This window comes from Daldinia loculata (assembly GCF_022478755.1).
Source record: "Daldinia loculata strain CBS 113971 unplaced genomic scaffold F4817scaffold_13, whole genome shotgun sequence".
Lineage (NCBI taxonomy): Eukaryota > Fungi > Ascomycota > Sordariomycetes > Xylariales > Hypoxylaceae > Daldinia > Daldinia loculata.
This window is the reverse complement of record NW_026054867.1, coordinates 284,812-312,102: the sequence shown is the minus strand read 5'-3', so window position 1 is coordinate 312,102 and position 27,291 is coordinate 284,812. Positions and strand designations below refer to the sequence as shown.

Genomic DNA, 27,291 nt, shown 5'->3' with positions numbered 1-27,291 from the left:
ATTGAGTACCTAATTAATTGAGGTTTACCTATTGGAGGCTTGATGCAACAAGGTAGACTAGGGGGGAAGAGTACTAAATTTAATCCTCAGGTATCAGTTGACTACAACTGGTTCGGGGGCGAGACAGCTGACAAGTACCGCAAACTTTTGTAACTAGGTCAGCACCTAATCTTAGCTAATGAGTTTAATCATACCGACACGTGAATCTCTTGGCATTTGCCCCATAGTTATCTCTTTCTGGGACGAATGAGAAGCCGGCGGTCGCGAATCGCGTTCCCGATTAACCATTTACAACCATTTACTTGTTAACAAATTGTTGACTGATCCCACCAACGACAACGCCCGACATTCTGCGATAGACTCCTGCTGCGAAGAAGAAAGCCTTACATACTACACCCACACCTCTGCATCTCACGATCTGGCCGTCCCACTATACACATTCTACGGCAACCTGCAGCCGCTTGGCTGCTTTTGGCGATCTGCTCCCTGCATTCACGACTCCACCGTCGCCATCCGGTACTAAGTGCTTTTACGGGAGCTACGGATTGAGTTTCGCGGCCGTTCCCGTGTAATAAAAGGGAGAATGAATAGTTAGGATTGTTATTAAGCTAGGATCTGTCAAAAATTATAAGGCTGGACAAATTAGTTATCCGACTGCGATCTTTCAAAAATTAGTGAGGGGCGTGAGAGTCGTTGTGACGCGAGGTCTACACCAAACGTCTCCACTAAAAGCCATCGTTGCGCGCCCTGTCTGTCGGATGCCTCGACTCTACTTCATACTTGGTGAATAGCTGTAGTGGACAGGAGGGTATCTCCTTCAACTAGCTACCATGGCGCCCGCCGGTGGAGGAAATATTAAGGTGGTGGTGAGATGTCGGCCCTTTAACAGTAGAGGTACGGTTGTGACTATTTGCTAGGTTGATAAGACTTAGATAACTCTGTCGGGCTTTTACGCTTGGACTGGCTGGATGCTAACTCAGTATAGAAATCGACCGTGGGGCAAAATGTATTGTTGAGATGAAAGGCAACCAAACGGTTCTGACACCACCCGCTGAAGCTGCTCATGGCCCCAAAGGATCAAAAGATAACTCACCGAAGGCGTTCGCCTTTGACAAGTCATATTGGTCCTTTAACAAAAGCGACCCAAACTACGCCGGCCAAGAAAACTTACATGGCGATCTTGGAAAACCACTTTTGGACAATGCGTTTCAAGGATACAACAACTGTATCTTTGCTTACGGACAGACGGGTTCTGGTAAGTCATATTCCATGATGGGATATGGCAAAGAGGCCGGTATTATACCCCACATCTGCCAGGATATGTTTAGGAGAATCGAAGAACTGCAGAAAGACAAGACGACACGGTGTACTGTAGAAGTGTCGTATCTCGAGATTTATAATGAAAGGGTACGGGATTTGTTAAACCCATCCACAAAAGGGAACCTGAAGGTCCGAGAACACCCCTCAACTGGTCCTTACGTAGAGGATCTCGCCAAGTTGGTGGTCAGCAGCTTTCAGGAGATCGAGCACCTTATGGACGAAGGCAACAAGGCAAGAACAGTTGCTGCGACAAACATGAATGAAACATCCAGTAGGAGTCACGCCGTGTTCACGCTTATGCTCACACAAAAGAAGTACGATACCGAGACGAAAATGGAGATGGAGAAGCAAGCGAAAATTAGCTTGGTCGATTTAGCTGGTTCGGAGAGAGCAACGTCAACTGGTGCTACTGGTGCTCGACTAAAGGAAGGTGCTGAGATCAATAGGTCCCTCTCGACGCTTGGCCGTGTGATAGCAGCATTAGCCGACCTCTCAACGGGGAAAAAGAAGAAAGGACCGGGAGGAACCGTTCCATATCGAGATAGTGTTTTAACGTGGCTTCTAAAGGACTCACTCGGTGGAAACAGTATGACCGCTATGATTGCGGCAATCAGCCCGGCTGATATCAACTACGACGAAACTTTAAGTACTCTACGATATGCTGACTCCGCTAAGCGAATCAAGAACCATGCTGTTGTTAATGAAGATGCGAATGCTCGCATGATTAGAGAACTGAAGGAAGAGTTATCAGTACTGCGAAGCAAATTGGGAGGTGGTGGCGGTGGCTCCGGCGGCTCTGCTGTCCCCCCAGAAGAAGTCTATGCTGAAGGTACGCCTCTAGAGAAACAGATCGTCAGCATTACGCAATCCGATGGTTCTGTCAAGAAGGTATCAAAGGCAGAAATTGCTGAACAGCTAAGTCAAAGCGAGAAGTTGTTGACCGATCTCAACCAAACCTGGGAAGAGAAACTCCAGAAGACGGAAGAGATCCACAAGGAGCGAGAAGCTGCTCTTGAAGAACTCGGTATTAGCATTGAAAAGGGGTTCGTGGGATTACATACTCCCAAGAAGATGCCTCACTTGGTCAACTTGTCTGATGACCCTCTTCTCGCGGAATGTTTGGTCTATAACCTCAAGCCGGGCAGAACGACGGTAGGAAATGTGGAATCGAATTCGGAGCATCAGGCAAATATCCGTCTCAACGGCACTCGAATTCTTCATGAGCACTGTTGCTTTGACAATTCTTCAGACGGCATTGTTACAATAACACCAAGCGAAGGCGCGTCTATCATGGTTAACGGAAAGCGCATCGCAGAGACGACAAGATTGCATTCTGGCTTCCGTGTCATTTTGGGTGACTTTCATATATTCAGATTCAATCATCCTATGGAGGCTCGTGCAGAAAGGGACGAGAACCGGCAAAGTCTACTTCGGCAGTCCGTTACTGCAAGCCAGTTGCGAGATCTGGAACGTACATCTCCGTCCCCGCGGCCAGGCCACGATCGATCCTTCAGTAAAGCTGGTTCCGAGTTTCCTGACAGTCGCCCAGAGTCACCCGCTCCGTATCGAAGCGAACGTGATACAGATTGGTCCTTTGCACGACGAGAAGCCGCGGGTGCCATCCTCGGAACAGATAAGAACCTTCAAAGTTTGACAGACGAGGAGCTTAATGCGTTGTTCGAAGATGTGCAGCGAGCTAGAGCTGAGCGCGTCAATGATCGCGAAGGCGATGACGATTCGGAATCTAACACTTCCTATCCCATTAGGGAAAAGTATATGTCGACTGGCACAATTGATAATCTCTCGTTGGATACGGCCCTTACGATGCCGTCTACTCCGAAGGCCGGCGAAGGGGACGATCGACTTAAGGAAATGCGAGATAGTATGCAAGATCAGCTGGAGAAGCAAAAAGAAGAATACCAAGGGCAGCTCAAGAGCGCCGGCGTGGCTAACGTTGAAGTGGAGGAGATTAAAAAGGAGAAAGCTAGGATGGAAGAGACTCTAGTCCAGCTAAAAGCCGACATGCAAAAGCAATTGGAAACCCAAAAGCAACAGTTCGAGGCTAAGATTGAAAAGCTCGACCCCTTGAAGAGACCCAAGGCAAAACCAAAACTAACTGAAGAGGAGATTGAGAGGGCTAAAACGACAATCGGGCACTGGAGAGGCCGGCATTACGTACAGATGGCCGAAGCCGTCCTACAACATGCGACTATCCTCAAGGAGGCACAGATTATGAGTGAGGAATTGGGAGAGAACGTTGTGTTCCAATTCACGGTTGTGGATATCGGTCACGCGCGCTGTTCTTCCTACGATATGGTGCTAAACGACGTACCAAGCGAGGGTGAAGACCCGGCTCTTGACGAAGCTCAAAAGCCGTGTGTAGGAGTCCGCGTTGTCGACTACAAGAACACCGTCGTCCATCTTTGGAGCTTAGAAAAGCTCCATGACCGCGTGCGGCAGATGCGGCAGATGCATCAATATCTTGACCAGCCGGAGTACTCTCAACATTTCAAGCTAGACAATCCCTTTGTTGAGAATTGCATGCCCGAGTATTCTCTCGTCGGTGAGGTTGATGTCCCTCTCCGAGCTGTCTTCGATAGCCGAGTCCAGGATTTCACCTTGGACGTCCTATCGCCTCATACTTCCCATGCCATTGGTATCATTAAAGTATCCTTGGAACCTTCTAGCGCCCGAGCTCCTTCGAGTACTTTAAAATACAATGTTGTTATGCACGACATGATTGGCTTTGCTGAGCGAGAGGGAACTGACGTACATGCGCAGTTGTTCATCCCCGGTGTCTCAGATAGCGTCACTACAACTCAAATGATCAAGGATTTCGACGAAGGCCCTATACGATTCGACAGTGTCCATAGCATGAGCGTTCCATTGTTTGGGTCTCGAGACGTCGATCTTAGGATTGCTATTTTCGCCAAGGTTTCTACGATGCATCTCGACAAATTGTTGAGTTGGGATGAGATGCGTGACGCCACTCCCAACCCCGAGCACAATTCTCCGGGCGCACGAATAAATGAAACACAGTTCTACACCGAGGAGAAGCACGATATACTTGCCCGGCTCCAGATCCTCGAACTTAACGAGAACGGAGAGTATGTTCCTGTGGAGGTCACGCAAACAAGTGAGCTCGATACTGGTACTTTTCAATTGCACCAAGGACTTCAGAGACGGGTGGCGATCAACCTCGCACATAGCTCGGGAGATACGTTGCCATGGGAGGATATCATTTCGGTTCGCATTGGCAAGATCCAGCTTGTCGACCACGCCGGCAAAAATCCTGATATGGGATCACCTGCGCCCGATATCCCCTTAAGACTGAGCGCGAAACCCTATTGCCGCCAAAACGCAAACGGCACGCGAAGCATGGCTATTACAGGGCAATGGGATTCCAGCTTACACAATTCTCTTTTGCTTGATCGCACGACAGCAGACAAATACAAAGTGCAGATGACCCTGTCCTGGGATATAACTGCTGACAATCTTGCTGAGCCAATGAAGTTCTCGACGAACGTTTACTGCCAGATTTTGGGCAGGACGTTTGTCCGGCAGACGTCAATGCTATCGGCTCTATTTCAGCATGTTAGGATCGTGCATTCTTCTACAGCTATCTTCACCTTAGGCATGCGACCGGCGCCTATTAAGCGGGTCGGCGATTTATGGAGGATGAATAGTTTGCATAGCTATGTAAAGGGCGAAGAGAATTTGAGCAACTGGGGCCCAAGGGGAGTTTCATTAATAGGCGATTACATTACTGCACGGAAGAAAAAGAGACGCATTACTGAGATCGCGGCAGCCCAGTTATTCCTCAAGAAGATTGGCCTACCTGAGCCAAAGAAAAAGCCTGCTGAAGATGAGGATAACTCCGATGATGATATTTCCCCGGAGCTTCAGACCCGTGATGATGATCAAGATTCGATCAATGCACTCCTTAACGATACCCCAGAGACATCGCGGCCGTCCACGCCGAAGCAGCCAGAGTCGATCGAGGGCGACAAGGTAGATCAGCCGTCTGAACAGCCCGAGCAATCTTCTGAGCAGCCACCTGTACAGCCCCAAGAGCCAGAGTATAACGAGCACGAAATCCTTATCCTCAACAAATGCATAAAGCTCTGGTCGCGACATCCGGATCCTACAGCCCGGATCCTTGGCCCAGCAAATACAGCACCTCCCTCAGATGGCGTCGCACCTGAGTCTGTGACACCGCCCAGGTTGATCTCTACCATCATCCGAGTTCCGAAAAACCCGAAAGTCCTAAAAGGAGGCTATCTTTTTGTCCCCAATAATGATTACAACAAATGGATCAAGAGATTTGTGGAGCTCCGAAGACCTTATCTCCATATCCATGACGTTAGTGACGGCGACGAGGTGGCGATCGTTAGTCTTCGCAATTCTAGGGTTGATAGCCAGCCAGAGATTCTATCACTGTTCAATGGCCACGATGACGAACCAGATGGGTTAACTCCAACAAATGGTAATGCTCGCGAGAACTTCCAACCAGGCCATCATCGGACACCGTCAGGTCGGACCATTTCAACCGTTTGGTCTGGAAATTTCAGGTCTTCAGGTCCTAGTCTTGGCGGCTTAAGCGAACGTCTGCAGGCGGGCGTTTTTGCTGTTTATGGGACAGACAACACGTGGCTGTTTGCGGCTCGCAATGAGCGCGAGAAGCTTGACTGGATCTCTCGAATTGATCAGAGCTACTTCTCTGGTAGCGCGAGCGTCAGCATGAGCGGTAGTGGTGCGGTGAGCCCGCAACCGAGAAGCTACACCATCGGCGCCGATTGAGACATCTAATACCCTATCATAAACCAAACCGGCTAGTCAGTCTGGCCCGTTTAGGAAGCTATGAGTTACGACTGCCTTCGATTAGCATAATGAAAGCATATATTGGTTGGGATAGTTGAAAACAAGCGGCGTTGTTTTTTCCTTTTGTTTTAGAATACCCTCTGTCGTATCGCCAGACAGAGAACTCTGTACTACTTAGATTATACCCTCAGGGTTTTCGAATTCGCGGGAAAGGGCCAAAATGCAGGTGCGAGCGTGCTCGCGGGGGTTAGGATGGGTGAAAGGAGGGGAGCGATTTTCCCCCTTTTATCGTAAGAACGATTTTTCTATTCTGGAATCGAGAGGAGAGGCGCGGTATTGATACCACCAAGGCAGGTCGTTCATAATTGGATTGGAAGTAAGTCATACTATATATACTCTGTATGGCTGCCGTAGTGGAGAGAATTCGAAAGTTTCGGACTTTTCTTTTTCTAGTAGTTAGTGGATATTGCTATATAGAACTATCAGGATACAAAGAGCTTGAGTGCTGGTAGAATACTGGCATACGAAATAATATTAGAGAGCATAGACACGTTTATAGCTAATACGTATATATATTCACGAAGGGTAGTAAATTTGGGTCGTGAGGTTTGATAAAATGTGGATAGTGTATTAAGGAATACTATGTAGATGACTTATCGCAGTTGAAGTTGAAATACACTATGAACATCTAGTGTCTAAGGTGAGTTGATATGTTGGTAATCCAGGCTACGGGCATCGACAGTAGTGGTCTAACCAACTGCCCTAAAGGGGAGGGGGGACCTAACGCCACTGGAGAAACCTGCACTGTTGCATCTTGCTTTCGATAATCTCAACTAGCTCCTCGAAGGGCTTGAACTGAAACCGGATATTTGATCCCTTAACCATGCCCGGATGTGAAAGCCGAATAGTCGGCTTCCAGAGGGCCTTGTTTATCAGCGTGCCGTCCTCCCGGTACATTTCGCAGTGGAAGTATTTCTTCCAGGCGCCCAATGTCTGGGCAGCGGCTAAGACGCTTTCGTCGAGATGTGCGGCATTCTTGTACTGATTTGGGTATACGACGACCTTGAGAACGGTGAGAACTAGGTCCAGGGTATCAAGACGGTCTATTTCTTGGGGAGTGTCTGCGTAGGCTACGTATTCTTGGGGCCAGATGCTGATGAGGCGTTGCTCGCAGGTACAGTAGCAGCTAGGGAGCATGCTAGTAAATTGAGGCTTGGTGTAGAGCCATTGCTCGTGAAGATCCTTCTCCGTAGGTGTATATCCTGCTGTGGAGACGGAAGGCATATTGGTTGGCTGTGTTTTTGCTAGGGTATGGATATGTCTCTTGTTGGTGTTGCTGGAGGGTAAGGAGAACTCGATGATGGACGGGAAAAGGAGGAATCTGTAAGTAAAATTGGGAGATGTTATATACTTATACATTACGCTATGGAGTAAGGAATCACTTGCTACCATTCTTATGACTGGCAGGTATATTAGACCACTAGTAGCGATGCGGTGATTGGGGTCTTTAACTCGTGGTAGACTAATAGTCTCTAATTCACAATATATAGAAACAGTGAATGATAGACCCACCAAGTAAATCGCCATGGAAACTATCCTAGAATATCCTTCAGTAGTAATATAGAGTTGAGGTTGGATGATATCACGATAGGAGGTACCTAATAGAATTTAAGTGATACTAGCCCCCTTTACTCCCTCCTCCCCCCTTTTCTATATACGCATTCACTCACGGGTTGGACTCAAATTATAGTACTTATAATTATATTCGATGCAATTTTTTCTATGATGTAATTAAGTGTAAGAGTTACCGCAATTTATAATTCATTAAATGATACCCAAAGAGTGACAAGCTACCGTTCATTCAACTTTAACCCATCAACGACGAAAACACAATATGAAGTTAATCACCTAACTCATATAATACCATACTCCAAACGCCCCATTCATTCACATAGAACATTCCCGCATCCAGCGTCTGCTCAAACTCGACCTCTACCGGCCCGTTGAGCGCAGCCACGTACACGAGGTCGGACTCCGTGCTCGTCATCGGGTAGCCGTAGGGAAAGTCGACGACGAGCTAGCACGGCCCCGTCTCGTTGGCAGGGATGGTGAAGGTCATCTGGTTCGGCCGCGTCTCCGTGATGTCGATGGGCATCGGGTAGTTGCCGCCGGGCGACTAGATGGGGGACGGGGGCTGCTGGAGACAGGTGCTGGAGACAGGTGCTGGAGACGGATTTCACTGCCGCTGCAATGAAGGCGGTGAGGTACGTGGTGAAGAGCATCTTGAATAGGTGTTTTTAAATGGTATAATAATAAAAAATTTAGTGATAACTAATATAATTGCAAAGGTAAGACCTGATAGAATTTGACCTTGAGACTTGCTTGTAGATAATACTAGCGGCGAGAATGTCTAACAGTTTCTATCGATCAATAATTCCCTCTTTATATATATCATAACCCCCACGCCACGATATTTCTAGCATGAGTTCGCCTCGTAACATCGTGATATTTCCGCATTTCATCTTTGGTACACTATGTAAATCCTAGCATCACGAGCTCGACTGTCGCGAACAAATCTTCTCCCCGATTAGCTGAGTCGGGCCAGAACCTTGTATGAGGCTATACGGCTGAGCAGCCTGAAAAGGGAAAGCTATTTTTGCTCTCGTATTTATCACCCGATCATCTAGCGCTCGAGGACTTCATAAGCGGATATTAAAATCCAATTGCAAAAATTCTGCGCACTTGTTCAATTGTGGTATGTGTGTGACTGGCCGTTGAGGGGCACAGAGGAGTATGACGAGAGGCCTGCCCACGTCGGCTTATACTCGCATGTTGTTACTATTAGCGGATTAGGTAGTAGTACAAACTACCTACATAGGTAGACTTAGTAGACCGCCATAAAAAGTTTGGTATTTGAAGTAGCTTAGGTTAGTCGTATATACCATGAGCATGGGGCTCACACATGTTGATATACGCTGCTTAAGTACAAATACTTAAATTGACGTGTCACATTAGAATCCATCTAGTTCCTAATATCCGTTGTTAAAGTGTCTATTGTCATTATTATTATTATAATCAGCGAACAAACCATTCTACTTATACCTCATTGAGTAGCATCCAACTCCTCTAAATATATCAGAGTCTGAGTAATCATAAGCTCGTTTCGTTTCGTAACAACCGTGAAGATATATGCCTCGGCATAATATCCCTAAGATCCGGCCTCGTTGTGAGAACGGAACGACATTAGGTAGGATAGGTACCTAGATACCTACCTAACTAGAATCTCAATCATGCCTCCTTCTCTATGTCGCTGCCGCTTTTCGTAGGCTTGACGTGGGCGTGGTTTTTCTCATTAACATAGACGTCCTCGTCTTTACCTTCAAACAGCACTTCTTGGTTGATGATAGCTTTTACGTGGTGGATAAACACGAAGATCCACATCGCAACCAGCATTAGAGTCATTGCGCTGCCAACCCCCATAATCCCTCGACTTTGCAGGTTCTTGCCGATAGCAATGATTGAAATCGTAAACCCAACGTTTGGGAACACATAGGCGTACCAATTTAGGTGGAACGTTAGCTGCTTTCTGATGGCAAGGTTAGCCACTACGGAGATACAGAAGAACCATAAACTAAGCGACCAGAGGAATATGCTCGTGGTAGTTGCTAGCACTCGTAGAATCTGGACAGTAATAGAGTCGGCGCCGAAGTAATTATAGTGCTGTGGGAAGTCATTCGCAAGGCCGATGATAGCGAGGCCGGTGAATGAAGGTGGCCCAACCGCTATGAACATGCCGGGTCGTGAATTAGGTGATGGAAATCCCCACTGTATCATCCGTCGTACATAGCTGGCCTATTCTGCGTTAATAATTCCCCTAAAAATCCCAAATCCCTTGTGAACGTTCTGTAATTAAACCGAACGAAGAGAACCTTGCATTAAAAGAATGAGATGTCAATACGTACTGTAAACCGATTAGTATCCGCGCATAATGAGGAATATAAGGTTAGAGACAATACGCACCATACATCATGATTGATACGCACATCCCAAGACCTTGGGCAGTTAGGCCGGCAACTATCATAGGGACGGCCTCATTTGGCGGTTGTAAAGCGGCGCCTGACGAGGCAACGGTACCAGATAACATGAAGGGAAATATAGGAAGGTCCCAAGCTGGAGTCATATCTTGAATTTTCAGGAGAGGTGAGGTGAAGAGTAGAGAATACTGGCCAACCGCGATTGCAAATGTGGTCACGAAGTATATCCAGAATAAGACTCTATACGCCGTGACAAGCCACGGTCCACAGGAGGGAATTCCATAGCGAGCAATGCCGGCAATGATAGATGCTACGCTAAGGGTCGATGTTCCGAGGAACAGCGCTTCGGTTGGATGGGTAATTGAGGCCTTTAGAGTACCAGGGAACTTGACGAAGCGATAAGTAATGGCGGCCGTGACAAGCGTGAAAGCAATAAGGTCAAATATATAAACTACTTTTCCGATTGTCTGAAGGCCCGGGAACGTAAAGCCCTGAGTTTGTTCTGCTAATAGTAAAGCAAGGCCTCCGGTGGACATGGGGAATGTGTAATTAGCCCAGGTGAAGTGCTCAAGCCTGGCGAGGAAATCGCTCACAAGGCCATAACGTCGACCCTTTCGCGAGTATCCGTTGTCCTGGGCATCTTCATAGCTGCTAGATGAGGAATTTCCCTGCTCCTCCATCATTTCGCCTAAAAGGGTTCTCCCCTTGAGCGAATTGAGGTTATCGCAACGGACTTGGACTTTACAAAGTATGGCGGTGAGATTGCGAGGTGGTGTGATTAGTAGGTGCTAATAAAAGTAAGGAAGAACAAGTTTGGACTTACGAGTTTAGGATTTGGGGGGTGTGCAAGTTGGGCTTCAAGGCGGATACGTGGAGTGGTTGTACAGGCGAGATTAGTCATTATGGTCTTACGTTTGCAAAACCAGTTATGTACTTACAAAATTTGAATATAATTCACTCGTTAGGTACCTCCTACAGGTACCTAATCTTTCGAGAAAGAGCGCCGAAGTGGTTGCTTTTCCTTGCAATTTCCTGTCCATTTGCGTTTTCATTAGGAGCGAGTAACAGCGACGCACTAATAATTGTGGGTTCTGTACGGGTATATCCGTCGTACTAAAAGCCTTCACCCCTTTCACCAACCCGCATATGGTTTAGAGTCTCATGGTTTAATGCATCGCATCATTTAGTCAGCATCACTAACGAATAGTTTGACCTTTTTGAGGGAAAAGCGGGAAAAGTTGTGTATGTACTGCACAAAAGCTATATACAGTTTGAATCTTCAGACTTCAGTACAAGAGTTTTTCATGGAGGAAAAAAGAGCGTCTACGGTCTGAACAGCCAGGTTCCTTTATTTACAATCGGCCCGTATCACTTAGCTCGCTTAGCCCACCTAGGAGGTAGATAGACAAACAGAGCTGAGCTGAGCTGAGCTGAGCGTCGTCCCACCAGCTGCACCACCAGGTCGGACGCATATGCCACGATTGTCCATGCCAACCGCTTAGAACTGGGGCTTGGCGTTCTTGAGAAGCTCCTCGAAGTAGGGCTGGTTCCAGTCACCGGCTTCGGGAGAGGGCTTGTAGGCATCGGGCTTTCCGCAGAAAGAGTCGTAACGGGTAGCACTCGAGTCGCTGGTACCGTCAGACTCACCACCGGGCTTACCCCAGACGAAGGCATCAGCCAGCTCGAGGCCAGTGTCAGCAGTCGGGCGGACACCGAAACCGGCACCCTTAACGTTGCACCAGTCACCCCACTCCTCACGGAGGCCAGTAACGGCGTTACGGCCAGTGTCGACGATGGCGTGCTCGGGGAAGCCAGCCGTCTTAAGGGCAGCCGAGAACTTGGTGACGTACGTCTTCTCGTTTTGGCACGAGTTGTACTTCGCGTCGGACGCACCCGAGAACTCACCGGGCTCCTGGTCCCAAGAGTTCCAGCCAGCAATGTTTGTGGAGTAACCACGAACCTGCTTAGGGCTGCCGGCGGCCTTGTAAACCTTGGCAAGACCCTCAGCACCGGGCTTGAGGTTGGCGTCCCAGCCGAGCCAGCCACCGTGACCAGCGTCGATGTACATAACGACGTTGGGAAGGTTGAGGCTCTTAAGAGCGTAAGCGACACCCTCCTCGTAGGAGGTCTTGCTCTCCTGGCAAGTGCTGAGGTCGGCGTTGGTGACCAAGTTGGGGAGAGAGTCGGGCTCAATCAGAAGAACGAAAGCCGAGTTGGGGTTGGCCTTGATCTTAGCGACGATGGCTACAGTAAGGTTAGTTTGGGGTCCTCACTCCAAATCGGTGCTAGTATCAACTCACGGTCGATGTATTCAGTCTTGTATCGGTCGAGCTCGTTGTACTTGAGCTCACCGTTGGAAGCCTTGGCAGCACAGTCACGGCCGGGCAAGTCGTAGATGACAAGACCAAGGATGTTCTCGCAAGGAAGGTCCGCGACGGCGGGGTCGAACTTGGCAATGTTGGCGATGCTGTCGCTATAATCCTTGTTAGCTGCTAATGCCACTCTCACCAGCGTTTTCTCAGACTTACAGCCACAAGAAGCTACCGACGTCGGCAACCTTTTCGGCCGAAGACTTCAAGGACGCATCGGTCATCTGCTCAACGGCCTTCTTGACCTCCTCACGGTAGAAGGTGTTGGCGTGCAACTTGTACTTCTTGAACACGTTGGTGCTGGCGTCAAGGGTGACAGCCGAGGAGCAAGCAGCAGCAGCCTTGCTAGCTGAGCGAGGGGTGGTGTTTGAGGGCGCGGCAATAGCACCGGCGGCTAAAGCCGCAACACTGGCAGTGGTGACCTTCATATTCGATTCGACCCGGATATAGCCTTTTAGATTGTAATGAGCGAGTGCGGTAAGAAGGGAATCAAGAACATATTCGGGACGGGAACCTTGAGCTTCTTATACTGGCCGTTATGGCGGAGGTGGCTACCCCAGGACCTTAGATCCATATGCATCTTTACTCGATGTGCATGGAGTGGCAATCAGGAACTAGGCCCGTCAAACGCGAAAGATCTCGGTCTGTCTACTCCGAATATAGACTCTATCGGTAAGCTCCTTCGTCGCGGGGGAAAATTGCGGGGTCCTGTTGGCCACCGTGAATACCACATGGCCAGACTGGATGCCTCTGGTATTTTTTTCCCTACGGTGATCTTAATTTACCATCTGTATAACTACCCGTTCGGGCCTATTGAGGTTGTGTGGGGAAAGGGATTTGGAAGCCTCAATCTATGCTATAGGTTCTTGTTCATGCAGCCTTGGTTAGTTCCCAGCTGGCTACCCTCAACTATTTTCCAGCTCATTCAACTTTACATAGCAACCTCGAGATCCGTGGGGGCCGGTGTATGGAGCCATTTACTGCTCGAAATTGGTAAACTACAAGCATTACAAGAGAGCTCGCCGGGATAGGTAGTGCACAAAGTCACAGTGAACCAAGCCTAGCGGCTTATAGTAACTTCGTTCACGGCGACATGTATAAACGGAGAATGCCAAGATTTCCCCATATGGAGCGATCTGCAGCAGGATAGATTGCTTCCCCATGGGAGATAATATGCAACGGGCAATGCCTAGGAAGTTAAGCCAAGAGAAGCAAGGTACCGTCCTACTAGCGACAGAGGCAGAAGCCTCTCTGTTTGGCTAAAGTCCCTTCTTAGGTGAAACACACGCTATGATAGGTCTGCCCTGCGAAACAGAATAGGGTCCTCTCCCCATTTAGCCGCAAAGGAGGTAACGGTTTTCCATCCGGCGAATCAGAGGCCCCGGCTAAACATCCCAGATCTGCTCCAACTCCGGGAACAGACGTCACATCTCGGCATCCAATTGACGAGGGTCTTGGCTGCGTCGACGGAATTAGAAAATGCGAAGGTGGCGGCGTGTTGCCGCGTGAAAGGCATTTTTGATCCGGTAAGCTGTCCCGGAACGTGATTCCGATGGGATTCCGTAACCAGGAAATGTGACTAGACTTGTTGTCGAGCACATATCATAATCAACCCACTAAGCTTGCCACCTGGTAGGATCTGCCCGATGGGAGAACCCTAGGTGTCGGTCCTCGCGGTTCACTCAACCGCGCGCGAGATTTTGTCATATCCAAAACTCCGTATACGTTGAAGATAGACGACGATTTCGCGGCTAACCTACCAGTGTAGGTACTTTTCTATGTAAACCTAACAACCGGCTAGTCTTCTTACTATGCCTAAGTAGCCTCACGAGTACGACCTAAGATATGACGCGATCCGAGGCGGTTTGAGCCCATTTGTCTATCTAAAGCGTTATTCTCGCAGCAAAAGCCTTCAAACCTATAGTTCGGCGTTCGGCCAGCATCTAAATATCCCAACATAGTCTAAATAACAACCGGAACTATGAACTCCTAGAGGTCTTTGGAATATACTCCTCAACAACGATGCCATCAATTTATTTCTACTTATCCAATCCTCTTCAGTTTCTTATACCGGCGCGGTAGTCATGAGACAATGCCAATAAGTTCTAGAATTGAACTTTGAGCCGGAGTTATAAAAGCACGAAATAGCTATATTGCCCAGAAATTGAGCCGCCAGCTTATTACAAACGGAAACTAAAGCCTACAGTATTTATATGCACGGTTTAAATAGGTTATATAGTTACCCCAAGTTCGCTCTCGCACTATTTCGTGTGCTCTATTGGAACATCAAGGGATCTAGCCGAGTCCAAAGAGGCGATCGGTATATACTAGATACATTGCAATCTGAAGGGTCTTAGATGCTGGGGCAAAGGGAATTATGCACAGGTAAGGCAATATAGGAAGAGGCCGTGATTGGTTAAGTTATAAGGGGTCTAGAGGATAACGTGGCCTAAATTCTGAGGCGAAATAGTACCGTCCAACGTGTGACCGACAAAGTGGACGATAGGTACTTCGGATCCCAATATCTTCACTTTCTTCAGTTTTACGAAGCAGACATAAATGTATTAATTAGAAAAATACCAATAACTGCTTAGGGGACGTATATCTTATACTTATACGACGCTGTTTTATTCTGTGTCGTTAATACTATCTAGATCAAGCCACAGCATAAATAATTCTAGGGACAAGGGAATAATTTCAATGGCATTTCACTTACGCAGAGCTAATGACTATAGCTACCTCGTACACTAAAGACTACTCGACTATATATACAAGTTTAGACCGATAATTATATGATACGATGAAGTCGACCTGAGTTTTTAATAGTGACACAAGTATATAAACTCCAAGTTCGCGATACAAAAGACAAGAGCCATATAAAAAAGGAAGAAAAAAGCGACAACCAACTATAGCGGCATATCTAGCAGTAAAAGTCTACAAATTTGAGCGATAGTAGTAAAGAAGTATAACACGACACGAATACTAATAGAGCCCCTGAAAGCAATAGGCTTAAGTACCTACCTAATCAACAATATGTTAGTGAAACCCCCCATACACTCGTAAACACATATTTGGAAGCTAGTGTCAGGATTTATACCCGTCGATTGATGTCATACACAGAGTGAATGTCTAGGGTAGGTAGACCAAGTAATAGATAGTATTGAACTTGTAACGCCTGGCCTTCTATCCTCTTACGAGGGCGCTGCGCGCCTCTTATATAGTAGATAGACCCCTGTTAGCTACCTCTACCCACTTATACCCTGACAGCTAGATCGTGATACTAATTAAGAGTCGGATTCTGCCTACATACTTAATATATCTCTCTAGGAAGGGAACCGTACTATTATAAAGCATGGTTATCAGAGTACATATAAGTGGATTAGGGGTAGATCTACTAGGATTGGGTATATACATAAGAGGCGCGCAGCGCCCTCGTAAGAGGGTAGAAGGCAGGCGTTAATAGTTCAATTATATCTATCCTGACTTTCACTCTATGTATGACATTCATTTAGTACCCTTACTACTACATATCATCCTCGGGATAGCTATGCCTAATAGTTTTTAGGAGTTACATATTCGCCAGCAGATAAAAATGACGAACAGAATATCATCAAGATTTGCTAAGTGGTGCGATATTGCTAGTAACACCATTTGTTAAGTCCTCTATCAATACGCTTCTACTTGCCTAGGCTACGCATCTATATGCTCCCCGCAAAGGCCAAATCCACCAAGTTAAATCCAGTGGTGATTTCTATGCCTCTCAACGCTAACCCTTATAACCAATACCGCTCTACTGTTCCCCTGCCGTTTCCCGTGGCATGAAGTCCCCCATTAGATTAGTTCAAAACCATAACACCGCCTTCTCCTCTAGAGTAAGCCTGGGCGATCCTCTTCCCAACCGATTCGCCACTCCAATATGCACCAGTAGCTGTTCCCAGGGCTACGAAAGGTGCCGTGTGTTCACCGGCCAGCCAGAGACCTCGGTTTGGAATGCCCTGTCTCATGGTTTTGATATCCACATCACCTTCCTCGAGACCTACCTGAAAATTGCTGTAACTGCCGTTGCCTGCAAGGTCGTCGTTGAGCCACTCAGTTGCGTAGCAGCCTACCGGCTGGCAGTCCGGAGAGTTCTCGTCATAATACGGGAGACGTGAATAATACGGCTTGAACCAATCAATTAGGAACGCGTCCTGCTTCTCCTTCGAGGGAAGTTTTGCCAGCTCGCTAGTGATGAATTTTGACTGATCACCGTAGAAATAATAAAGAAGTGTCGGATGGGCCGCAGAGGGATCTAGAGAAGCCAATTCGACGAATTCCTGATTCCACTTGTGTGGATTCGACTCGGTCGCATAGCTTGGGGCAAGCATTTGGCAGAATCCCTGAACTGTACTATCCTTGGGCTGAGCGGAGACCCAGAATGCTTTCGGGAAGCTGATATAGGTCTGCACAAATGTCAAAATCGGATAAATACATCGTGTATACAATGAGGAATTACCTTCTCAAGACAGCCATATCCTATACTTTTGATAGCTTTAGCCAATCTTGACGGAAGAGCTGGCTCAAAAGCATCCGAATGCTGTTTTAACCAGCCGAGCGGTGCAGTAAGAACGACTTCATCAAATTCCAGAATTTCCCCGCTCTCGGTGTGGACTTTTAACATCCCACCGTCGTCGTTGGTAGTCTGTATTTTATTGACGATCGTCTCGTATTTGATCTTTGCTCCTTCGACAGCTGGCTTTGCGACAAGCTGGAGAATCTTCTCATAGGTACCTGCGACGAACAGATTCTCTGCAACTTGTCAGCACTTGCAAAGGGCTGTAGTAAAGTCGGATTTCTTTTGTCAGCTCACCGCCATCTATACACTCTTCCAACCAGAAGAACTTCAAGCTTTGCGTGAGAATGTGGCTTCCCACAAATGCTCCCCACTGGCCTGCGAGCTGATACACAATATTTCTCTTCTTCTCGAAGTTTGCATCGCTGTCTGGTATCCTTTTGGGGACCTCCCTCTGGAAGAAGTCCCAGAGACTCTCATCGGGACTTATCGTGGCAGAATTCTTATTGCTATACGCAAACGCATCTCCCACAATGTCCCACATAATCGTCGAGTAGACCATGGCGTCGGACAGAGGGACCTGTTTGCCATCCTCATCAAAGACGGAGCTTTTCTCTTCCCACTTTCCAACCACAGTCTTGGTTTCTTTGGCAAGGTCCAAGATGGGATTTTCGTTACTGCCATGGATCCAATTGGGTCCGGCATCCACTTTGTGTCCCGATGGCAAGGTTGACTGGTGTACACGACCCCCTAGTCGATTTCGGCCTTCGATCAAAGTTACTTCGAACCCATGCTGAAGGAGGATATCAGTGCAACGTAGCCCAGCCAAACCCGCACCAATAACCGCGACACGAGGCTTGCGACCGGAACTCCGCGCTCGACGCTATTAAACGTGTGAGTCTAGTATCAGGCGATTAGGGAACACTCATCTGAGTACTAGCACTATGAGGAGACTGAGCCGCATCTAGCCAATTTGATACATCATTATCACCGATGGGTGCCTCGCTCACATGATAAACCCAAGAGCTTCACTAGGGTCGGATTATACCTCTCCTATCCTCTGCCCCAAGCTTGGTGTCTCCGAGACGTCTTCGGTCATCTCTACGATGCTGTACTGGCGGCAGGACTTGAGGTCTCTCCAGACTCGTGAGAAGCTTCGTTGGGAAACGCTAGTGAAAGAGATCGAGTAAGCATCCATACTTGTTTAGGTCCTGGCTTATTTGATCGCTTGAGAATCTCTTTAGAATATCAAAGTAAAAAAGTAGGGTAAGTTAATATGTATAGGTAAAGTGTTTGGGTAAAGTCTACCATGGAAGGATAAAAAAAAGGGGCTGAAAGATGTGAGCGAGCACTACAGTTAAAATAGAAGAATGGGTCAGAAACACGAATGTAGTGGAGTTGTGGATAAAGCTAAGCAAAGCTGAAGCTACCACTGGGTGAGGATAGCTAAGGTAGTAGGTAGGGAGGTGCCTTGCATGAGCCGGCAATTGCCTAGCCTTTGATATCTTTGTATGAAATTATACGGGTGGTACAGCGATAGAACTAAATAAACCTAGACCTGCTTGGCACGATAGGATAATGTATAGAGGAGGGAACAAATGCGAAGATTATACCACAACTATCATGTAAGCTCCTACCACTTAGTTTGAGTTAGTAGACGCAATAGACGCTCAAGTATATGTAGCTTAGCGCCGCATCCATTGAGACCGTGATGGCTAATTAAGGTAGGTACTTATAACTTATAAGTAGGACAATGTATTGCGGTCTAATGGTATCAGCCCAGATATCATCGATTGGCAGACGTTACTAACGTAGCAGAATGCTAAGAATGCCACGCTGATAGACTGATGTATCTGATTGGCTAGATGATTCCCATCAGGGGACCATTCAGGCTCCGATTTAACTGTTTCTCTGCCGCTGCCGGGACTGTCGGGACAGCGGAAAAAAGGGTGCAAAAAGATGGGTAATGGAAGTTTGTAGGGTGGGGATGAAGGAGGTTACAGCCTTAGGATGTTATTCTCCGGTTGGAAAGAGATATGAAAATCGACATACCGCGACAGGATTGGAAGAGAAGCCTTAGTAGCTATCATCCAGTCACCTAGTTAGTATGAGACGAATGAAAAATGCTTAAAGCTCGTGAGATTCTGCGAATCTAGTATGGAGAGTGTGGGTTTGTAGATACAAGTGAGTGATGTAAAATAAATTGCAAGCACATGTAAGTTTAGGTTAATTCAAGCTACTAGTCTCGGGACATTACCTCATAATGAAGATAAGCATTTATCTCACATAGTTGACCAAAGCGAGGCCGGACTTATCGGAGTATTCATAAGAGCCAATCGGAAGTTTTATTATTATCATAGGTCAGCTTTATCCGTTACACCAGCCATCACTCTAACCAATGATAACATTTACCTACTATGTACTTCACCTTATTAACAATCTTCCAATTTCCAAACAATATTAGACAACTTCACTTCCACTGTGTCCAAAAATGTCAACCACACCACGCCACTCCGGAATATCAACCATGCCAGAAGGCGAATGTACGGCCTTGGGTTGAGTGAATTCGTACAACGTCTCTATGCAATGCTCTCTGCCGTAGCCGGAATGCTTCACACCACCAAACGGTGTGCCCACCACGTTTCTATTATAGTTGTTTACCCAAACCTATGAAGTGGTTAGTCTCCTCGCCGGTGTGTATTATAAGAATGCGTCGCGCTATCCGCAACTTACCATTCCGGTTTCGACCGCACGGACGTAGCGATTCGCCTTCACCTGATCCTTGGTAAAGACGACAGCCGTTAGGCCGTACTCTACCGAGTTTGCGATGCGAACCGCATCGTCGAAAGTGTCGAATGGTGTAACGGTCACTATTTGACGCATGTTAGTTAGCCAACTAGGAAATTCCTACCGAGCACCTGGTTGAGTATTAACCTTACCAATGGCACCGAACATCTCGTCGTTAGCGATCCGCATATCCTCAGTTACATCTGCGAAGAGAGTCGCAGGGATGAAGAAGCCGTCTTTGCACTCGGGATCAGAAGGCAGCTCAGCCTGCGCGACGATCCTAGCACCCTCTTTCACTCCGAGGGCGATATAATCCAGCAGGCGCTGCTGTGCGACCTTGGATATCTGCGGCCCAACGTGCGTTGTGGGATCGAGACCATTGCCCATCTTGATCTTCTTCACACCGACGGCCAACTTCTCGACAAACTTGTCGTAGATGCCACGTTGCACGAGGATGCGCGAGCTGGCAGTGCATGCCTCGCCCTTATTAAAGAAGGCTCCTTCGAGCGCCGTGCGTACCGCAGCATCGAAATCTGCGTCTTCGAAAACTGTCATCGCGTTCTTACCCCCTAGCTCAAGCGCTACTGGCGTGATGGAATCAGCAGCAGTTCGTGCTACCGCTGCTCCAGCGGCTGTCGACCCTGTGAAGGTAACCCTCTTGACGAGTGGGTGCGCCACTAAGGTCTGCGGAATCTCGGGCCCGAACCCTGGTACGGCTAGCAGTACGTCTTTCGGCAAGATAGGCTCTAGGATCTCAACGATCCGAAGCACCGTCAGCGGCGCCTGCTCGCCTGGCTTTAGGATAAACGTATTGCCCGCCGCAAGCGCAGGCGCCGGCTTGCTGCCCGCGAAGATGGGCGGCCAATTGAAGGGCAGAATGCCAACGCACACGCCGTATGGCTCGTGGATCACAGTCGTATATAGGGGGCCCCTATCGTAGAACGCGGAAGGCAACTTGTCCGCCAAGCTCCCGTAAAATCGGAACGCTCGCACGAGGACGCCGCAGTCGAATTGCTTGGCATCTAGGAAGGGCTTCCCGTTCTCCATGCATATCATGGTGGAGAGTTCGTCGAGATGCTTCTCGAGCTCGTCGGCACAGCGGAGGAGATATGCCGACCGCTGGGCGTGAGTTAAGGGTCGCCAGCGCTTTTCGAAAGCTACCTGCGAGGCGCGCACGGCTGCGTCGATGGTGGCGGGGTCTCCGCCTTGGACTGTGGTGAGTACCTTGCCTGTGGCAGGATTCGTAACCGTAAAGCGCCTGCTTGGATCATTGCTTGAGTAGCGGTAGACAGAAAGCTCGGGAAATTTCAGGGTTGCCATTGTCTTGGTGTCTTAAGTAGGTACCTGTTACTATGCTTTCAATGTAGTTGTAGATGCAATAGTATAATCTTTCTCTTCCTACATCAAGTATATATACACCGCGACTCTCGTTCTGCTTCTTCAATCCGATGAAATATATTGCGTATCGAACATTCTCCGCGTCTCGCGTGTTGTAATCTCCGCTCCCCATGATGTAAAAGCTGCGTGCCTCTCTTTAGAGAATTTGGATTACTGGAGTTAGCGGGAAAACTATTCGGTCTCGTTGAGCGGTTTCGTCACTTCGAACTCTTCTCTGCGGCGGGTTTAACTACTATACGTTTATCTAAAGCCGAGCACGACTATATGTATTCGCATCAACTAAACCAACATGCCGGACTTAAAGGCCATTTATAGTCGACAACACGGCGAAACCTCGCCTATTCAGAATGAGCCGATAGTATGGGTTCGGCTTCTGCTATCTCCTAAAGTGCGAGCTAGACACGGGTTAATATTCAATTAACTATAACAGGTAGGTAGAGTATCTGATTGGTTTAAGTGGAGAGGGGGGTCTCTCTTATAAAGTTGAGAATCTTCTACCTATAATTTGCTCTAATTGATAACCTTTGAGAAAGATGTTACATGTGAGGAAATATAGTTGGTTTATACTCTTCTAAGGGCTACAATTAGGTTTAGGTTTGGATTTAAGTAAAAAAGAAAGGGGAAGCTGGGTTAAGAATACTCGCATAGTTTAACAGCTTCAATTTTCAAGCATATATGAAAAGTCCCCTTAAATCCGATCTAATACAGGTATGATTTGCCTTTTTCTTCTCTGAATACTCTTATAGATACCTTAGTTGTATTGGGAATATAGCAAAGTTCACATGATATAGCCAAGTCCCTAAAAATAAATCCTACACTCTCCATCTACATATGGTGGTTACTAATCGCATCGCTACTATTCGTACGCAATGAACCGAAGTCCCCCCTCAAACAAACTTCGTTATCGCTCCAGGCACATGCAACACCTGAGCCTTATCGGAGGGCTACCCGCGGTCCAGCAGCCGTAAACGGTAGGGGGCACGGCCGAAGTGACCAATCAGACACGATTAAATCTGTATTACGACGGATACGCTTATGCACCCCATGTTCTTCACCTGAGTCCGAGCCGAGGCTTCGCTTTCCCCGGATCCACCACGCCTGTTCCCCAAGCTGACGTCAAAACAAGGGACAAAGAAGCCATTCTTTTTCCTTTTTTCAAAATGCTAATTCATTCTTGTTTGAGGTTGTATTGTCGTTGGAAGCTAGAACATCGTGTCTTGGAAGAATAGCATCGTCAATTAAGCTTCGTTCCTTTTCAAGTGGAAGTTTCTTTCTATTCTCCCTTCCTTCGTAAAAAAAACGACCTTTCTATATCCGCCGCCACCATGTCCAAGACGTTCACCCGCGATGAGGTGGCTAAGCATAACACCGAAGACTCGGTGTGGTTCGTAATCGACAGCAAAGTCTACGACGTATCCGACTTCGTCGACGCCCACCCCGGCGGCGAGTCCGTCCTCCGACAGGTTGCTGGCCAAGACGCCACCGTCGCCTTTTACAACCTTCACCGTCATGAGGTCCTCACCAAGTACGAGGACCTATGTATCGGCACCCTCGAGGGCGAGAAGCCCCAGGTCGTCACCCCCAAGCCCGGCGACATCAGCACCGTCCCCTACGCCGAGCCCCTATGGCTCACGCCCCAGTTCAAGAGCCCGTACTACAACGAGAGCCACCACCGCCTGCGCAAGGCCATGCGCATCTTCAACGACACTTACATCACCCCCGAGGCCCAGGCCCGCGAGGCCGACGGCAAGTACATTAGCCAGGAGCTAGTCGACCGCATGGCGGAGAAGGGCATCCTGCACATGCGGCTGGGGCCGGGGAAGCACCTGCACGGCGTAAACCTGATGGACGGAGCTGTCAAGGGCGAAGAATTCGACTACTTCCACGACCTAATCATGTCGCAAGAAGGCGTCCGGTCCAACGCGCGCGGGTTCCAAGACGGACAGCTAGCCGGCATGGTCATCGGGCTCCCCTGCATCATGAACTTCATGCCAGACGCGCAGCGGCGCAAGGCTATTATGGACGAGGTGCTCAGCGGCAAGAAGTATATGTGTCTAGCCATCACCGAAGCCTTCGCCGGGTCCGACGTCGCCGGCCTGCGCACCACCGCCACCAAGACCCCCGACGGCAAGCACTACATTGTCAACGGCACCAAGAAGTGGATCACCAACGGTGTTTTCTGCGACTACTTCGTCGTCGGCGTCAAGACCGACAAGGGCCTGAGCGTGCTGCTGATCGAGCGCGGCGAGGGCGTCGAGACCAAGCCTATCAAGACTTCGTACTCGCCTGCTGCCGGCACTGCCTATATCACCTTCGACAACGTCAAGGTTCCCGCCGAGAACCTCCTCGGCGAGGAGAACAAGGGTATCTACGTTATCCTCAGCAACTTCAACCACGAGCGATGGACCATGGCCTGTGAGTTCGCCCCTAAATTCCTGTGCCGTCTCAAACTGTACTAACAAGTCCCATCTAGGCGCCGGAATCCGAATGTGCAGAACCATCGTAGAGGAGTGTCTCAAGTGGTCGCACCAGCGCATCGTCTTCGGCAAGCGGCTGATCGAGCAACCCGTGATCCGACAAAAGCTCGCCAAGATGATTGCCCTCATCGAGTCGAACCGTACGTACCCTGCTCTCTTCCTCTCTCATATCTCACCTCACTAACCCCTTTCCAGAGGCCTGGCTCGAAACCATTACCTACCAAATGTGCAACATGCCCTACAAGCAGCAATCGCAGTACCTCGGCGGCCCTATTGGCCTGCTAAAGATGAGCATCACCCGCGCCGCGCACGAGATCGCCGACGAGTCCGTCCAGATCTTCGGTGGCCGCGGTCTAACTCAATCCGGCATGGGTCGCGTCGTCGAGATGTTCCACCGCACCTACAAGTTCGACGCTATTCTAGGTGGCGCCGAGGAGGTCCTTGCTGACCTGGGTGTTCGCCAAGCTATGCGCCAGATGCCCAATGCCAAATTATAGGCTAACGAGCATATGTGGATTTGTTCAGGAGATCTAAGTTCTGATTTCGTGTCATTGAACATCGGCATTCTACAATTGTATATATAACCAGCTAGGCACGCATGTGATGTTATTATGGAAAAGACATAGGATAGTGCTGTAGCATAAGCCGCGGCGTTAGGGTAAATTTAAATTAGGTAGTGAATTTAATTTTGAAGACAACTAGGACGTATCTTACTAGCCTCAGAATGCATTAATTATTATGGTAGTATGGCGAGGCACTAGACTACATATATATGTGTTCTGATTGTACACACAAGGGATTTAAGAAAGGGCTACATATCCTTTTTCATACCGCGTGTTAGTCACTTCACCTACGTGAAGGATAAGTCCCCGAGTATAATGGTGGCTCCCAAGAAAGGTCCAAAGAGGTCCTTAAACCCAACCAAAATGCTGCTATGAATGTCATCCTCAAACACCCCCGGTCCATTAGTTAGAAAAGTAAAATGCCCCTTCTATTCTAGCAGACACTTTAGCCATTTCCAGGAGTAAATTCAAAAACCGCCCCCACACAGTTATTCTTTTCCATCCTAACGCTATCAAGGCTGGAAGCCCTGAGTCAGCATCTGATGTGTTAAGATCTGGCGGTTCATAAGTGGTTGACGACGACGTCCGCCATACGGCCTCGGAAGCTGAAGCTGGGGAGGATGATGATGATGATTCTGGCTATTGTTACTGCTGTTGGCGCCGTAGGGATTCGTTTGATTGGTATCCTTAGTCGTGCTGCCAAATGCAGGATCGTTGAAGTAACGAGCTGGGTCGCCCACGGTGGTACGTGGTTGATTGTGACGCTTGGTTGTGCCACATTCCTCACAGACAACCCAAACAACTCTTTCGGATGGGCTACACCCGCGTCGAATGGTTGTCCTAGTCGTCTTGTTGGTGTTCGAGGTGTCCTCGCTTTTACGTGACGACTGCGATGACACTGATGGAGCTGCTGTGTGTTGTCTTTCGCTAGTGACCGATGCAGCTAATGTATCAACGGGGGACCACCGTTTGCTTGGACGATTTCCGTTCTCATTTCGGGGGTTTCGAGGTGGGGTAGGTGGTGATTGGGGAGGAACTGAAATGCTCGGTTTCGACTCATTACTATTATCCTCTAATAGTTCGTGTTCTGAACGACCCTGCCTTCCGATACGGATGAATGGTACTAAGATGAGAGAGATTCCCGCAAACGCCGTGGTGGCCATGAAAGTATTGGTATATGCCAGTTCCGGGTAGGCATCCTGCCATTCTCCATCATACGACGACCATATTGCAGTAGTAACTCCCATACCAAGAGGAACTCCGAGGCGGCTCGTCGTTTGTAGTAGAGAAGCACCAACGGAGTGATGTTTTAGTGGGAGAGACGATAAGATATAAAGCTGTACTGCTGTTAGATATGATGTCTAGGTAGTCTTGGAACTGCATACGGAGCTACTTACCGACCCAACATTCATAATCCAATCCATCCCAACAGTACTTAACATAACCGACGGGAATATCCAGGTCAAGTAATTGCTTCCCTGTCGTAAAAATATGAGAAGTACATTGCTAACGACGAGGGAAGTAGCGGCTACTGCTAACAACACGGTCCCAGGGACTCTATGCATAATCAGACCAACGAGAGGACTGAGTACCAAGCCCACAAGAGCCTGAGGTACCAACCGTACGGCAACCTCGAATGGCTTCAGACCCCCGAGATCTTGCATGAATAAAGAAACCCAAAACAGCTGAGAGTAGAAAGACATAGCGGCAGCCAAAGTGCAGATGATCACCTTCACGCCACATTAGTAATGTCTTATAGCTACCTCTAGTTTTAGGCTGACTTTACCAAAGTTACCGTCAAGTTTTCCCAAATTGACGGGGGTATCATAGGTGTTTTTGTAATATTTTCCCAAAGGAGGAAACATCCAAGAGACAGCACACCCAAAGTTAGAAGTAGGATAACTGTCGGCGTCTTCCATGGCTCCGGGCCTTGCGGGCCAATGGACAACGCGATAGTGAAAAGGAGAAGACCTGTGACAAGTAGAAACAACCCTAGCCAATCAAATTGCCAGAGTTTGGATTTCTCTTTGGGTGCTTCGATCGACAAGATAGGAAAAGCTTCCGGCTCAGCAATGATACGAACCTCGGTCTCCTTTTCGGTTTCGGGTTCCGAGACATTCGGGACGAATACGCAAGCAAGACCTGAGACTACCGCATACAGAGCAGCCAAGGCTATGAACGGGGCCTTCCAACTTATTTCAAGAGCCAAGGCGCCGGAGCCGAGACCACCGATGATCGTCGCAGCAGGTGTGCCCATCAAGAAAGAAGAAAATACTATATTCTTGCGGCGTGATGGCGTTGGGTAGACAAGACTTAATATGCCAACGGCAATAGGAACGTTCGCCGCACAAGCGATACCAGTCAAGCCAGATATGATATCAAGCACAACCCCAGTTCGCGAGAAGGATGTACATGAGACAAGCAGACAGAACACCACCAAGCTGAGTATTAGAAGAGTCTTCCGGGGTAAAATAGGGCAAGTATCGGCGATGTAGCCGAATGGAAGCAAGAATGCGCCCGTTGTTAAACTGCGAGTCAGTAAGTCAAATGCCGTAAGAAATACTGGTTAGGAATTGAAATACCCCGAACTTGCTGTAGCCCACGCGATCTGAGCAGGTGTCATTTGCAGGGCTCCGGATATAGGACCTGCTACAACAACGACAGAACGTTGGAGGAAGACGGGTGTAGCTGCAGCAAAGGCGACAAGGGCAACAAACACACATTCGTGGACGGCATTCTTTAGACACTCAGGCCGACTTCCCGCCGGTAAAGGGGTCTGAGCTTCTTTGTTGTCATCATCCAGACAGATCTCGTGTAGGTCATCAGGGGATGCCGCCTGGGATTCGGGATCAAAACCCCAGACGTGTTTTTCGAGAGACATTTCCAATAGCGTGAGGGTATAACCAACAAAAGGCCAGCGAGAGCAAGAAATTAAACCAAAGAGAGTGGCAACGAAAGAAAACGCTTAAA

General features: G+C 48.3%; 8 protein-coding genes across 8 annotated transcripts; 2 read left to right on the top strand and 6 right to left on the bottom strand.

The window, feature by feature from the left end:
• Positions 1 to 677: 677 nt before the first annotated feature.
• F4817DRAFT_43067 (kinesin heavy chain) lies at positions 678 to 6,372 on the top strand. Its single transcript, XM_049307461.1, has 2 exons — positions 678 to 894; positions 986 to 6,372. Exons 1-2 carry the CDS (start codon positions 831 to 833, stop codon positions 6,118 to 6,120), a joined length of 5,199 nt encoding a protein of 1,732 aa, XP_049160890.1. The 5' UTR covers positions 678 to 830; the 3' UTR covers positions 6,121 to 6,372.
• A 1,748-nt stretch (positions 6,373 to 8,120) lies between these two features.
• Positions 8,121 to 8,423, bottom strand: F4817DRAFT_314093 (uncharacterized protein; the record flags this gene model as incomplete). Its single annotated transcript, XM_049300350.1, has 1 exon — positions 8,121 to 8,423. The coding sequence occupies one exon, from the start codon at positions 8,421 to 8,423 to the stop codon at positions 8,121 to 8,123; it is 303 nt and encodes a 100-aa protein (XP_049160889.1).
• A 1,006-nt stretch (positions 8,424 to 9,429) lies between these two features.
• F4817DRAFT_314092 (voltage-dependent anion channel) lies at positions 9,430 to 10,855 on the bottom strand (the record flags this gene model as incomplete). Its single annotated transcript, XM_049300349.1, has 2 exons — positions 9,430 to 9,988; positions 10,185 to 10,855. The coding sequence occupies 2 exons, from the start codon at positions 10,853 to 10,855 to the stop codon at positions 9,430 to 9,432; spliced, it is 1,230 nt and encodes a 409-aa protein (XP_049160888.1).
• A 519-nt stretch (positions 10,856 to 11,374) lies between these two features.
• Positions 11,375 to 13,261, bottom strand: F4817DRAFT_43003 (1, 4-beta cellobiohydrolase). Its single transcript, XM_049307460.1, has 3 exons — positions 12,704 to 13,261; positions 12,476 to 12,648; positions 11,375 to 12,419 (listed from the first exon to the last, which is right to left on the bottom strand). The coding sequence occupies exons 1-3, from the start codon at positions 12,970 to 12,972 to the stop codon at positions 11,674 to 11,676; spliced, it is 1,188 nt and encodes a 395-aa protein (XP_049160887.1). The 5' UTR covers positions 12,973 to 13,261; the 3' UTR covers positions 11,375 to 11,673.
• A 2,863-nt stretch (positions 13,262 to 16,124) lies between these two features.
• On the bottom strand, positions 16,125 to 19,333 carry F4817DRAFT_331957 (FAD/NAD(P)-binding domain-containing protein). The gene is made up of 5 exons (XM_049302588.1): positions 19,149 to 19,333; positions 18,145 to 18,265; positions 17,394 to 17,979; positions 17,040 to 17,332; positions 16,125 to 16,986 (listed from the first exon to the last, which is right to left on the bottom strand). The coding sequence occupies exons 1-5, from the start codon at positions 19,184 to 19,186 to the stop codon at positions 16,381 to 16,383; spliced, it is 1,644 nt and encodes a 547-aa protein (XP_049160886.1). The 5' UTR covers positions 19,187 to 19,333; the 3' UTR covers positions 16,125 to 16,380.
• Positions 19,334 to 19,556: 223 nt separating this feature from the next.
• Positions 19,557 to 21,203, bottom strand: F4817DRAFT_357547 (dehydrogenase; the record flags this gene model as incomplete). Its single annotated transcript, XM_049305931.1, has 3 exons — positions 19,557 to 19,763; positions 19,830 to 19,966; positions 20,036 to 21,203. 3 exons carry the CDS (start codon positions 21,201 to 21,203, stop codon positions 19,557 to 19,559), a joined length of 1,512 nt encoding a protein of 503 aa, XP_049160885.1.
• A 1,171-nt stretch (positions 21,204 to 22,374) lies between these two features.
• On the top strand, positions 22,375 to 24,482 carry F4817DRAFT_331951 (acyl-CoA dehydrogenase NM domain-like protein). Its single transcript, XM_049302587.1, has 3 exons — positions 22,375 to 23,696; positions 23,755 to 23,898; positions 23,954 to 24,482. The coding sequence occupies exons 1-3, from the start codon at positions 22,607 to 22,609 to the stop codon at positions 24,253 to 24,255; spliced, it is 1,536 nt and encodes a 511-aa protein (XP_049160884.1). The 5' UTR covers positions 22,375 to 22,606; the 3' UTR covers positions 24,256 to 24,482.
• Positions 24,483 to 24,486: 4 nt separating this feature from the next.
• On the bottom strand, positions 24,487 to 27,202 carry F4817DRAFT_363873 (MFS general substrate transporter; the record flags this gene model as incomplete). The annotated part of the gene is made up of 4 exons (XM_049306688.1): positions 24,487 to 25,658; positions 25,719 to 26,051; positions 26,108 to 26,849; positions 26,904 to 27,202. 4 exons carry the CDS (start codon positions 27,200 to 27,202, stop codon positions 24,834 to 24,836), a joined length of 2,199 nt encoding a protein of 732 aa, XP_049160883.1. The 3' UTR covers positions 24,487 to 24,833.
• Positions 27,203 to 27,291: the final 89 nt, after the last annotated feature.